This window comes from Aotus nancymaae, unplaced genomic scaffold (assembly GCF_030222135.1).
Source record: "Aotus nancymaae isolate 86718 unplaced genomic scaffold, 86718_ANA_hifiasm-v0.15.2.pri h1tg000029l, whole genome shotgun sequence".
In the NCBI taxonomy this organism is placed as follows: domain Eukaryota; kingdom Metazoa; phylum Chordata; class Mammalia; order Primates; family Aotidae; genus Aotus; species Aotus nancymaae.
In genome coordinates this window covers 53179825-53193591 of record NW_026988442.1, presented here as the reverse complement: position 1 = coordinate 53193591, position 13767 = coordinate 53179825, and the positions used below count along the sequence as shown (strand labels likewise).

Genomic DNA, 13767 nt, shown 5'->3' with positions numbered 1-13767 from the left:
AGCAGACTTAGAATGCCCCACCTGGTAACCAAAGCCGGGAAGCACAGGGCTTTGTCCGAGGTTTTGGTCTGTGTCTCCATACATGCTCGCAAGAGAGTTAGGATCTTTGTGTAGTTTGCTGCAGGAACAAAGGGTAAGGAGGATATTTTGTGACCCTGAGTCTTGCAAAGGAAACCTGAGGCCTGGAATGGTACATTCGTTACCACCTGGAAGTTAATCCAGACTAAGGTTCCTTGTACTCCAGAAAAACAAGTTGGAATGTGAACTCCACGTATGCTTACAGGGAGTAGGGTTTTCACACAGTTAGGTGGTGCATCCATGTGCTCGGAGGCAAAGTGATGCTCAGTCGTACCCTTCCCCCATTCCTGACTCTAGGTGGACCACTTGGATAAGAAGGGTCAGTGCGCGCTTGTCCACAGCGCTCTACGGGGCCATGGCGACATTCTCCAGTACCTGCTGACCTGTGAGTGGTCGCCAGGTCCTCCCCAGCCAGGTGCCCTGAGGAAGAGCCACGCCCTGCAGCAAGCACTGACCGCGGCTGCCAGCATGGGTCACAGCTCGGTGAGTGGAGCAGGGGTCTTCCTCCTGGGAAGCTAGAAGCTGTAGCCCAGCAAGTCGATTGACACACTGAAGGGCTGAGAGAACGAGGATTCGAAGAACTAGCAGTTGGTGCTGACCACCTGCAGTAAGAGGTCTTTGATGGGCATCACATCCTTCCCGTGAGTGACAGCGCACACTCCTGTGCGCATGTGATGGGGACAGGCAGGCTTATTCTGTGCAAGGCCTTTCGATGTCATTCACTCTCGGCTCTTCCTCATGTTTCTCCTCCTTCCCTGCTCTGCCCTCTAGCCCTGCTGTTTTACATTTTTTCCCGTTTGATTCATTCTTCTATCCTTGTGTTCTTTTAACAATAATCACATAGAATCCTGATTCTAAAATCGTTCCTGAGTATTTGAAGGATTTTTAAAAATAGAGCTTTAATGCTTTGATAGCACGTAAGAATGCTTGTCATTTGCAGCTCCTCCACTGAATGAAAACTCCATGCAGTAGTTAAATAGAGCGTTTATTTCTGACAGATGTTGGTATTCCTCAGTTTGAAGATTTAATTGTCACCTCCTGACCTGTGTGTCTTGGCTTTCTTTATCTGTGAATTTAATAATGTTTTGCGTGCTCCCTCCTGCATATTTCTCACTCTGAATTATCTTGAGGCAATTAGAGGTGCCAGTATTTGGTAGGATTCTTTTTCCAAAACGACTTTAGTAAATTTCAGTGTGAAGCTGCCTGGCTGACTTGAGCATTCAAAACTTATGGGTGGACACTCACACAAGCATGAAATAGTGGCTGGCTAATTTCTGGCGTTTAAAACACTAAAAGCACATAGATATATGCACAGAGATACTGTCAAACACACATATGAAAATGTAGATGTTTTCCTTTTTTCAAGTGTGAAAAATCATCCTTGGGAGGACCATGAATGCCATAGGAATGACCTTTGTCTCAACTCATGCTAACCCCCTTGTTTTAAAGCTGGTTGGGAGGAAATGCTGAGTGAAAACCACCTCAGCACAGCCAGTAGGGTGAAAAAAGCAGGGTTTGTTCACCATGAGACTTGAAGGGCTTATTAGTTTCCTAACTCTGTTATCACATATGGCCACAAAGCTAGTGGCTTAAAGCAGCGCACGATCACTCTGACAGCTCTGGAGGTCAGAAGTCTAAAATCACACTATCAGGAGGCCAGCCTGCCTTTTGAAGGCTCTAGGGGAGAACCTGTCTCCTTGCTTTCTCTCGCTTCTTGAAGCACCCTGTATTTTTTAGCTCATGGCCCCTTCCTCCATCTCCAGAGCCCCACTTTTACCTTAGCCTCTGTCATCTCTTCTCTTCTGTCCTCTGACCTGGACTACTCCTGTCCCTTTAAAGAGCATGGTTGTGATTGATTAGATCAGGTTTGTATCAGACATAAACCTTGATAATATGAGGTAATCACCCCATTTCAAAATTCATAATCACATCTGCAATTCCTTTTTGCCCTATAAGGTCGCATTCACAGGCTCTGGGGGTTGGGATGTAGACATCTTTGGGGGCCATCATACAGCCCCCTGCAAAGAGTGTGGGCTAGGAGACCGGAAGGTGGCAGTGTCGTGTTCTCCCATTGCTCACTGCTGTTGCTCAGGGTGAACGCCGGCTCAGGTCCAGGGCACAGATGCTTCATCTCCCTGCACACCAGCCTTCCTGCCTCCATACCTGTGACCTGACCTCTTTGACAGGGAGAGTCCCATAAGGGAAAAGAATAATGCTGCCAGTAGAAAATGTATTTGAATAATACTTTGTAAAAATTTTGATTGAAGAAGGCATATATCGCCTTGTTTTCCTTCCTTGTGAAAAATTGATTCACTATCTTTTGGTGATTTATGCAGGAACTGCACTTCATGTGATCTGCCATGTCCTTTGTTGATTAGGCTGGCATATTTGGGTCATGTTGGAATTCATTAGAATTCTGAGTACCTAGTAATCCTAAACAATGTTGCTGAAGTTCACTGAGATTTTTTAAAATTATTCTCCAACTGAAAGTGTGAATAGCATATGAATTTTGCTTGAAAACAGTTTTCGTTATATTTTTCTCTCCTTGTACAGCGTGAGATAATAATGGTTAAAAAACAACACACTCTCTCCTTTGATGCATGGGCTATAATAAGCACTTCTTGCTATAAGAACTCATTAAATCACCTTGCCACTTCTGACAGGTGGTCCAGTGCTTGCTGGGGATGGAGAAGGAACATGAAGTAGAAGTCAATGGCACCGACACGTTGTGGGGAGAAACAGGTAATTAGAATGCCACTCCTTGTAGTCTGGGCAGTCTGCTTGATGTTTTAGCTGCATTTTGGCCTAATTGTCTTAAGAATGAATGATGTATGTAGTCCTATTTTTATTTTATCACAGGCATTTGAAGTTTAGAGCCTCTTGAACTTTCTAAATGAGTAGCAAAACTTCACTAGAAGCATAAGATTTTATTTTTTAAAGCAATCCTATTAACTGATTATTTTGAATTAGACTAGCAGTTGCCATGTATCTGATGAATGTCAGGTGGAAGTCCCTAAGTAAGGTGATGTTTTCTGGTTTGCCAAATCTTACACCTCTAACCAATGTGATCTTCCTGTGACCTGTGCACGGTGAGCCAGGCATGAACTTCCATCCCCATTCTCACACGAATCAAAGGTGGCTCAGCGCAGAAGTCAGTGGCCTGCCCTGCCCTGTATAGAATGAGGGTAAAACTTAGCCTCATGGGGTCTTCTTACCATACTGAATGCAAGCTATCAAGTCATTTCCATTGGTCTTTACAGTGAGAAGAAGCCTGGACTGAGCACATCCTGGTGAAGATTTGAGTTGGTTACTTGTGAGACTAAATCAGTAATGCTGCTTTCCAGTTTTCCATGTGACTGGATTAGTGTTAGAAATCTAAGACTTTAAATTATAAGTCGTTTTTAAGTAGATGTCACCAAAAGTGTTTAATATGAATTTGCAGGTTGTGTTTCCGTGTGTGTGCCTGATATATATGATTTCCATTTCTCTTGTACAGATTTGTTTCCAAATGCTCCTAAATTATTTCCTAACAAGCCAAATGGTGATGTGGCAAACTTATTAGATAGCTCACCCTAGGGGAAAGCCGCAGAGCCTCACCTCCTGGCAGGAGTGCAAGCCTGCCCTTCAGAGCCTCACGGCTGTTTGTTCCATCTCCTTTGTGGGCCCAAAAGAGGAGCTGGGTGTGCTTCCAGGTGTAGACAAAGTACAGAATTCCAGAGTTGGATTATGTCTACAGATAAAAGTATGTGGATTGAAATATTGCATAATTCTTTATGGAGTCCTTCCCTTACCCTTTTAAATAGTGTAGGCTGCTCTATAATTTGGTGAAAGAAAAGTTTCCATGTGATGGAATTTGATAGTGGGCAGCAGCATTGCCGAGTGGATAAGAGCATGACTACTGACAGCCAGAAGGTCCAAATCCCTGTTCTTTCATTGTCTCGTGATAAGAGCTTCTTGGGACACTTGTGCTTAGACATTCCGATTCACTAGGGGAAAAGTCCAAGGTTGGATTTTCTGAACAAGCATCCCAAATCGTTTTAGGGGACTCCTAGCTCCCTGCAGAGCTGTCTGGAAAGCCTGACAGAGTGACACACAGTGAGCGGTACCCACGAAGATGATGGACATCAGGTTTAGCAGCCATGACATCACACACTTAGCTCAGATAAGAATTTCTGACCTTTAATATTCAAGATGACTTTTTCATTTGGAAGAAAATTCCAGAGAAGGGCTGACTTCTGAAGGCTTTTTGTGAGCTCTCTTCTCTCGATGACCAGTCCTGAATTGCATTATCCTCCTGCCTTGAGAGTCTGCCTCTCAGTTGATAGCTAAAGAGACACATGAGAAACGACAGACTTCCCATCAGCCTTTATCTTCTTTTTTTAAATAATACTCTTTTATTGGCTCACAGTTTATCCAGATTAGAATTCTTGGCACAGTTTGGCTGGATTCTCTATTTCAGTATCTTACCAGGCTCCTAATTAGGTATTGGCTTGGGGCTGTGTTCTCATCAGAGACTCCACTGGGGAAAGACCCAATTCCAAGCTCTCAGCTGTTGGCAGAATTCATCTCCTTGTGGTTGTCCCTCAGGTCTTAATGAAAAGGTAAACAGTAACTCAGCCCCTCCCTTCCAAAGTCTCACGCATGACCTTCAGACCACTTTGCAATCTAGGAGCAGTTCACACTTCCTCACCAGGCATTGGGGTGAATTTCATTTGGCAAGAGTTTACTTGAGACATTTGCTAAAATTTAAACCAAGAAGAGGCAAGCTAAGTGCTGTTTTTCAGGCTTAGAGAGCCCAGTGGTTCTCCGTGGACTGCATGTCAACAAAATCAGCCTTGCTTTCTCTGCATTTTTCTGTCTGGTACCTTTCTCTTGTGGTCCTTCAAAGACAACCACTATTGTCTACTGCCCCAAGCCGTCCTACTTTCCAGATCTGTGTTTGTCAGAAAAATACCTTGAAATCTTGCAGGGGGTTTCAGCTGAGAGAACATTTGCAAATATGGGTCTTTACACAAATGTATACTGCATGCCCTAGAATGTGACATCCGTGTTTGGGATTTGGCCACACGAGGTCTGTTACCAACCCTAAATGTGGGAGTGATGGCAGATGAGGCATCGTACAGAGAACCGAAGGCCTTGGTAAGGATCATGTGAGTGAATGGGTCAGCTCACAGTTCTCGTTCTTACCAGGAGAACCAAGACTCATCTGGTTCTCACCGGAAGAACCTTACCTGTCCCTAGCCACAGCACAAGGATAGGATCCCAAGAGTGATACCTATCTGGGATGTGGGAAGGTGGCAGAAAAACTGGAAGCTTGGTGAGGATAACACAGTTCATTATTTCTTTTGAAACCTTAAGTATGTTACACAAGTCTGTTAAGCATAGATTTAGCTGTAAACAGCTTGGCTTTAAAATGCTAGCTGATGAGGTGACAAGGCAGAGTTTCCTCCTCTGTTTTGACTCACCTGCTGCCTTTGAAAGGCCTGTGGTTTCCACCCCCTTTAGGAGGACAGCTACCTTCCCATCTCTTCTCCGCCATTGCCAGAGTCAGTGGCAGGGGCGCTAAATTCATGCACAGATTCCTCCTTCAGTTTTCTGCCAGGAGAGCCTTGCAATCCAGTGAATCTGTTCCACATGGCAGAAGTGTGGCTGTTGTGCCTGTTGCTGATTGGAAGCGGTGGGTTCTTGGTAAGGTAGAATGATGGCCACTAGCCAGGGAACAGCAGGCCCGTGGAGGTCCCCCTCACTCAGGCCATCGGTGTGGTGGCATCAGGCACAGGGGCAGCCCTCCACCCTCAGAGCCCTGCACATCTCACTGCTGGTGACCCTGAGTCAACAGATGTCATCACAGAAGTAGGTGGCTCCTATGTTAGGTTGAAGAAAACAAGAAAATGTACAATAGAATTTTAAGACATACATAAAAAATGGGAACAGTATTTAGTTTGGAGGTTTATTGCAGTAAACCCACAACCTTTAGAAAACTTGCAGACTGTCTCTACTGGTTTTGGAGAGCAGAGGGCTTAACTTGTGTAAGTTTCTGTTTTCACCAGCATCTGGGACCATTTGCTTTTTGTGTGTCTAGTGTTTAGGGACCAGCCATTCAAAACTCAGTTCTGTAGTTCCAGTAGCTCTCGAGCTCTCCCTCTCCCCACCTGCATCCTCCCCACCCCAGAAACAAAGGGCTCCAGTGGAGAATAAGAAGTAGTGTGACCCATTCATCAGAAGAAAGCTCAGAGCAGATGATGAATGCCAGTACCTAACAGCACCGCCCTGAGGCTGCCAAAGCCCTTGGCTCGGTGACATTCACAGACTCGGTCAGTGTCTGTTCTGTAGTTTCTGGGCAGCCTGAAACATGGTGAGAACCCACCAGATGCTTGTGGCATCTGTTTCTGGCATTCCACAACTGTGACAAGTGCATGCTGCCTCCCACAAAGTTCTGGCTACACTGAGTTACTATCTCCATGTCAGTGTTTGCTGTGAATTAGCCCAAGCCAAAATGACCAGAGATGCTTAGCTGGTGACCTCAGTGCTGCTGTGGATTGGTAGAAGGACTGTGTCTGCAAGTCACAGGCCACTCTCAAGTGTGTGAGCTTGCTTATGGGCTTCTGGTTAGAACCTTGCACTGAAGAGAACAGAGGCCCTTCTACTCCAGCACTTGCGATTCAAGTAGATGGGCCTGTCTGGTATCAGAGCCTCACCCCTCTCCACTCCCTTGGCTCACTCTGCAGTTCCCTTCATAAGACTTAGCATCAGTACATCTTATTTCATAGGCTTATTCTGTGTGGCTTCTTTGATAGGAGGCTGCTTCTCCCAAGTTTTTTGAGACAGGGTCTCACTCTGTCACCCATGTTGGAATGCAGTGGCACAATCATGGCTCACTGTAACTTCTGCCTCTCCAAGCTCAGGGGATCCTCCCACCTTGGCCTCCAAAGTAGCTGGGACTACAGGCATGAGCCACCCCATCTGGCTAATTTTTGTATTTTTTGTAGAGATGCAAAAAATGGGGATCCGCTCTGTTGCCCAGGCTGGTCTCAAACTCTTGGGCTCAAGCAGTCCTCCTGACTCAGCCTCCCAAAGTGCTGGGATTACAGGCATGAGCCACCACACTCAGCCAGTCATAGGCTTTATGAGGGCAGAAATTTCCCTGTGTCTTGTGCTCACCTTTATGTATGGCAACTGTCCATTCTAATGCTGCCCAATAGAACTTTCTGTAATGATGGAAGTGGTGTCTGTTTTGTCCAGCATGGTAGCTGCTAGCCACATGTAGCTATTGAGTACTCGAAATGTGACGTGTGCAGCTGAGGAACAACACTTTAAAATCTTACCTTAATTTATCTAAATTACACGTGATGGGTGGCCACCAAATTGGACAGCGCAGGTATAGCCTGGTGCTTGTCACATAGGTATTGACCAAGTGGACAAGTGGATTTAAAGGAAACAAGGCCGTATCATTTTGAAGGAGGGAGGTGTTCACTTGCAGAATAATTTGGGAGAAATACCTGTGGTTGGAGGGGGAGGAGTAAGGGGCCTGTTCACTCATAAAGACCCAGTGTCCCGATTTCTTGGTGTTCTAGTGCAGACCTGCACTCTGCTGGACTCCAGGATGGCTCAGATCCTCTCACCATGTCTTCAGTGCGGCACCTGTGCTGAGGGCATGGTGGGCTGCTGGATTGGATCTTTGGGAACACAACTATTAGCAGCCAAGCTTGGTGTGGGCATAGCTCCATCTGTGCTCTCTTCAGCCTGGGTGTGCTGTGCCCTCATGCTGGGCTCTGTCAGCCGTCCCGCCCTGCCGTGGTTACCCCCTCGGAGGTCCTTCACGCATACAAGACTCCAGTGGCTCCCCAAGGCTGCCCTTCCCTAATTTCTGGAAGGGGATGCCCTATCAGAGTTAGTTAAAAGTCTGACTGAAATACTTTATGTGAAGTGTTACTTTATGTTAAGTCAGTACTGTTTCAATTGTTGAATACTTTCCAGAAGACTTTGGTCAGGTAAATAATTTTTATTTCCAAAACTGCTGTTTGCTCCTGTTCCTAAGATGGGCCAGATCTTCTCTGCTGTGAATTGAATGGACTGTTTAGCCGCATCGCTGGCCTCCCTTTGTGTAGCAAATGGCAGCAGTTCCGCTCAGCATGTGTGCTCACTGTAGTTCACTGTTTGCTAATTCTGGTGGAATTTTGGACAGAACCTGGCTCCCTCTGGATCTTGAGTCTCAGGCAGTGCCCTGCAGCTGGGGTGGGTGTTTCCAGGCCCCTTGGGGGCACGGTTTTCGCACCCGTTTCCAAATTGGGCTGTGAAGCTGGGTCCTGTTGTATATGAAACTTTGTTGATTTATGTTTCCCTCGTTTCCATGGGACTGCTTTCCTTTCCCCTTTTGTGGCTCCTTTGGCTTCTGTCACATGGGCCTCCAGAGCATGGGTGGTGGGCTTCCCGCCTCCAAGGCCACCCCAGAACACAGGGAGCTGGGTGCCTTACTACTGTTGGTGTAAAAACTACCCATTCTTCATTTGAATTTACCTTAGGTGTTTTGGAGAGAAGAGGGGCTATTTGGTAAGAATTTAAAAGAAATGTCAGAACTACTGGGTTGAGCCTTGCAGTCACATATACAGTCATGCCCCACATAATGATGTTTCTGTCAGCGATGGACTGCATGTGGGAAGCTGTTCCCATACAATACCGTGTCTTTACCGTACCTTTTCTATGTTGCTGTGTTTAGTCACACAAGTTCCACCATGTTACAACTGCCTACAGTATCCAGTACAGTAACAGGCTATACAGGTTAGCAGTTTAGGAGCAAGAGGCTGTCCCATGTAACCTAGACGTGTAGTAGGCTACACCATCGAGGTTCTTGTAAGTCCCCATGTTACACATAGGGTGGTTAGAACAATGATAGAATCACCTAATGATGCATTTCTCAGGGGGCATCCCTGTCACTGATGATGCGTGGCCTTTCTCAGGAAGTATCCTCATTAGGTGAGGCATCTCAGGACAGAATTTGAGGTGAGAAATTGGAAGGAAAGAGTTTTCCCACATCTTGTTGGGGCATGTGGAGGGTATGTGTTACATGGAATACACATGGAGTATCCTGTAGAGAAAACTGTGACTTGCTGTTGTACACTGAAGATACTGGATTTTTCAGAGGTCCTGAGCATCTCACCAGTAATGGTTTTGGAAAATCTTCGTCAAGGCATTCCTTCTTCTGCAAGTGTTTGTTCTAAGAAGGTTCAGTAAGGTTAGTGGGCATGGAAATCCAGGCTGCTGTCAGTTGAAACTGTCCACGCCATCACAGCATGATGGGGAGTAAGCTAGTATCCTCCAGGGTGCGTGGGAGGGACAGCTTAGGATTCTGAAAGGAGCAAGATGGGGTGGGGGTGACCCTGTGCCCTGTAAGGGGAGGGACAAAGTGGGGTTACCAACATGGAAGGGGTAACCCAGGGCTCTGCATGGAGGAGGATGGACATAAAGGGAGGTACCCCAAACAGTGGAGGCAGATGGGGGATCAGAACTGAGAGGGCTGGGTTTGTCCACACCCTGTCCTCCTGGTTTTGCCCCTGATGTGGGTGGGTTCCAGAGACCACTCCTCTCTGCAGAGAGGGCAGAGGGGTCAGGTCAGCATGTCCCCACCCTGTAGGGCAGGCTTAGCGGCCAGAAGTGAGTAGGTAGAAAACCCAGGAATTGGCCCCTTGACTACCTTCATCAAGCTGTTCTTGCTGTACAGAGTCCATTTTTCTAGTGAGTGATTCCTGAATATTTAATAAAAAATAAAACACTTCTGCCTTCAACAGAAAAACATATTTATTCAAATTTTGGGAAAGACCACTCCCACAGAAAAATCATCCTTGTTTCTTTCAAATTCTTGAAATGATACTTGGATTCTTTCTGTGTACTTGAGGCCAGATGTGAGATTGTGTCAAATGCTTTTGTGGAAATGCCCCCTTTTACACTGAGACCTCATGTGATGCTGGCACATAACCAAGTCCTCAGCACAAATTCAGCCTTTACCGAGAGGAGAGAGAACCTTATGCCTGCTTTAACTCATTTGGTGTGTAACCCAGCCTTCCAAATGTGAACATTCTCAGCACACTTTAGAAATGACAGCTGTCCAAAGGTGTCCTCTTCTCATGGATTCTTAGAAGAACAGTCTGTATGAAAGATGGCTTATGTTGTTTATGTTTTAGGAAATTATTTTTAAATTGAGGTTACATTATTTATAGCACACACATTATTCCTCAAAGGATTTGAAGAGGCTTATGTGAAAGGATGCCAATAAGAACTTTAAAACACTGAGTCAGGAATAGGACATGAGGAACCGCACAAGCATTCGTGCCATGATGTACCAAATTGAGCTACTACTGTGGCCGTGGAATGCCATGTGGCCAGAAGTAGAGGGGAACACAATCCTTGTAGACTATTTTTATTGCCCATGGGAGAAATTGCAGCAGTTCCTTAGGAAAAGAAAAGCACTTTCTGGTACTTTTGTTCTGAACAACACTCATAGAAAGCTGATGCCCTGTTTTTAAAGGCGACTTCCTGGAGGCAGCAGTGTAGGAGCTAAGAACTCAGACTTAGCCACACTCCCGCTAGCTGTAGGACCTTAAGCAAGTTGTTTAATTTCTCTGGGGCTTTTCTCATCTGTAACAGAGAACTAAGAGTAGTGCTTCCTCATAGAGGTTGATTGTGTTCAATGAACTTATGAATATGAAGGGCCAAGAGCATCGTGTAGGAAGCCCTAACAATGGCATGGCATGTTATTTAAGGCCGATAGCATCTTCCTATTTTGATCAAGAGCATGACTTCAGGTCCATTCAGTTGCTGGGGTTAAATTTCTGACTCTGATGCTGATTCCCTTTGTGATTTGGGGCAGATGATGTACCCCTGCAACTCAGTTACTTCACCTCAGTAACATGGACATCATAATGACATCTGGTTCAAAAGGTTCGTAAGATTAAATGAGAATCCACCCAGGGTATTTTTGCGCAGTTCTCAGCAGTTGATACGTGTTCATTAAATGCTGTGTATTCTCAGGACTGTGTAAGTTAATATTGTAATATGTTAATGTATGCTATATGTTTGTCAGTTGAGTATTTAAGTGGATATATAAGTGATCGAATCTTCAATTACTTTGGAAGATGGAGTCATAATTGAGGGGTGGAAAAGAATTTTGGTCACACGTGAAGTCGTGTTTACAGGTGCAGTTACACATTTTATTTTTTAAAAGAACTTGGTAATTTGAGGTTCCTGTTTAATCTTTAATCCACACATCGACTGACGGTGTTTTTATAGTAGAATTTGTAACATGGTCAGGAGTGTTCTGGTTCCCCAGACTTGGATTCTGCCCTGTATTCACCTCCCATAGGTAGCTCAGTGGAAATGGGGTCATGTCTGTCGGCAGAGGGGGCTGGTTTCTCCATGATGCTTGGTTGCCGCCTGTTGCCTTATAACATGGAATCCCTGTGCTTGGCCCCAGCCAGGCCGTCTCTGCAGGCCCCATTATAACGGTTGGGAGATAGCCCTCCTGGGAGAGTTTTGCCAGATGGGAAACAGTAAGGAACGTGTTGGAAATCACAACTTATTAAATTTGTGCATGGGATAGTTCTGAGAGATGCGTCCTTAGGCAATTTGGTCATTGCGCGAGCATCCTTGAGTGTACTTACACAAGCCTGGATGGCACAGCCTGTTGCTCCCAGGCTCCAAGCCTGTACAGAATACTGCTATACTGAATACTATAGGCAGCTATAATGCAGAGGTAAGTACTTGTGTATCTGAACATGTCTCAACACAGAGAAGGTATAAAAATGTGTCATTGCCATCTTATGAGACTACTGTGCTATTATATACACAGTCCGTCGCTGACTGAAACATCGTCACAGCGTGTGACTGTACCTGGGCAGTGCTGACTTCTCGTTTGTGAGGTCACTGAGCAGCAGCACCCTGGCCTGCAGAAGCTTCATTTGAGGCTGACAGTGTTGGTGGCTTGTCCCAGACCCCAGGGCCGGGGGCGTTTGTCTCCCAGTGCAAGTACAGTTTTCTGGAAGAGCATCTTGATTACATTTCATTTTATCCTTTACATTGTTGAGGATTAGGTTAGGTAACTGCCTGGTCTTTGTAGCAGTGAAGAATTTATAGCTCTTGGAAAGTATGTTCTTCTGTCTAATGGAAGCCCTCCCCTCCCTTAGAGACAAGAGGAAATGACTAACAAAGAACAAAGCAAGGCTATGAAATTTGGCTTCTGTTAACTTAATCCTATTTCTAGAAGGTAGAGGGAGGCACACTGCCTGGCTTTTTGGGGAGCGATTGCTGCTTTCAGCCAGAGGACTTGGGGGCCAGCTTCCCCGAAGCCCTCAGTGTGATAATCAAGCTCCCAGTGGCAGCAAAGCAAGCCTGGCTGGTCAGCCTCCATGTAGCCACTTAGAGTCAGTTACAAAGGCAGGTGGGGAGTCATTCCTAGAGATTAAAAAAAAAAAAAATCATAAAATCCCTCATTACATTTTATCATTGAGATAAAGTAGCTGAGAAATGTGCAGTGTTTCAGGCACACTCTTTCCTAGTGGTCTCTGCCTTTACAGTTGAGCAGGGTGTGGCCATCGGGCCTGCAGCTGAGGGTCAGGCATCACTGCCTTCGTCGCTTCTCACGGTTCTCACATTGACTGCAATTAGATGGCATTTATGAGAATCCTGCTGCTTTCAATTAATGATGACACTTTCATTTTTTTCATTTTCCACTGATTTTTATAAAATATGGGAGAGGCTGGGATAATAGGAAGTGAATTGCACACATGAACACAAGTATGCAAGCAGAGCCCAGCCACCCTGCCCTGCCCTCAGCACCCTCTCAGCCAGCGGGAAGTGGTGGACCCATTGTTGTGACCTGAAAGTCAAGCCATCCTGAGCCTGGGTAGCACACCCCGTGAATTTGAGTGACAGATCTGTTATAAAATTTTATGAATGGCCCTGTTTATGGAATGACTGTGTCCCAGGCAAGCTGACAGTCGAGTTTTTGCAAATCAAATCTTTTCCTGGAGAATTTTAATATGTAAAAGATTCCTGCAAACCATCCATTTTATGGTGCTCTATCTCACTGCTATTTCCCATACATTCATTCAGATTGTTGTCAGTCAGGTTGTTCTTAAGATGAACGTCTGCCATTTACAAACCTACCTGCATTCTCAAGACAGGACAGTGTTGCTGAGGTGAAATTATTCAGATCATCAGAGAATATGTACTTTCATGGGAATCTAATTTACAAATGCCATCTTGTTAAGGATTTTGCAACTAGAAGAAATTGTGTCCAATTTGACTCCTAAAAAGTGCCATCTGTTCGCGTTGATTTTAGAGCTCTCATTTCATACCAAGTCTTTTTTTCTCCTTCATCTTTGTATTTTATTGACCAGAAGGCAAGGTACTGCGCATCGCAGGGCATCCTCTTCTCCTGCCCTCTCCCCTGCTCTCTTCTCCTTCTGGTCAGGCAGATTGCATTAACCCTCACTGGAGCCTGGTGGGTGGTGCAGGAGAATAGCTGGAATTCCTGAGCATAGTTTAGCTGTGGCTCTGTTTGCTTAAGCATGTGGCTGGCTATTTTTCAGTCTCTCCTGTTTCCGTATATGGTATCCATAAGTCCCAGTGGCTGCTGAAACTTGAGATACTCCCGAGCCTCAGGAGTTTGCAGTGATGGCCCCAGAATATTCAATC

General features: G+C 45.5%; 1 protein-coding gene across 11 annotated transcripts in view; it reads left to right on the top strand.

The window, feature by feature from the left end:
* Window positions 1-13767, top strand: part of TANC1 (tetratricopeptide repeat, ankyrin repeat and coiled-coil containing 1) — a 251585-nt gene that overhangs the window by 217842 nt on the left and 19976 nt on the right. For all 11 annotated transcript variants that reach the window (XM_021665895.2, XM_064382718.1, XM_064382727.1 and 8 more), the window contains 2 exons: window positions 376-561; window positions 2742-2820. In XM_021665895.2, the coding sequence (XP_021521570.2) occupies window positions 376-561; window positions 2742-2820 (265 nt within the window). The remainder of the gene's footprint in view (window positions 1-375; window positions 562-2741; window positions 2821-13767) is intronic.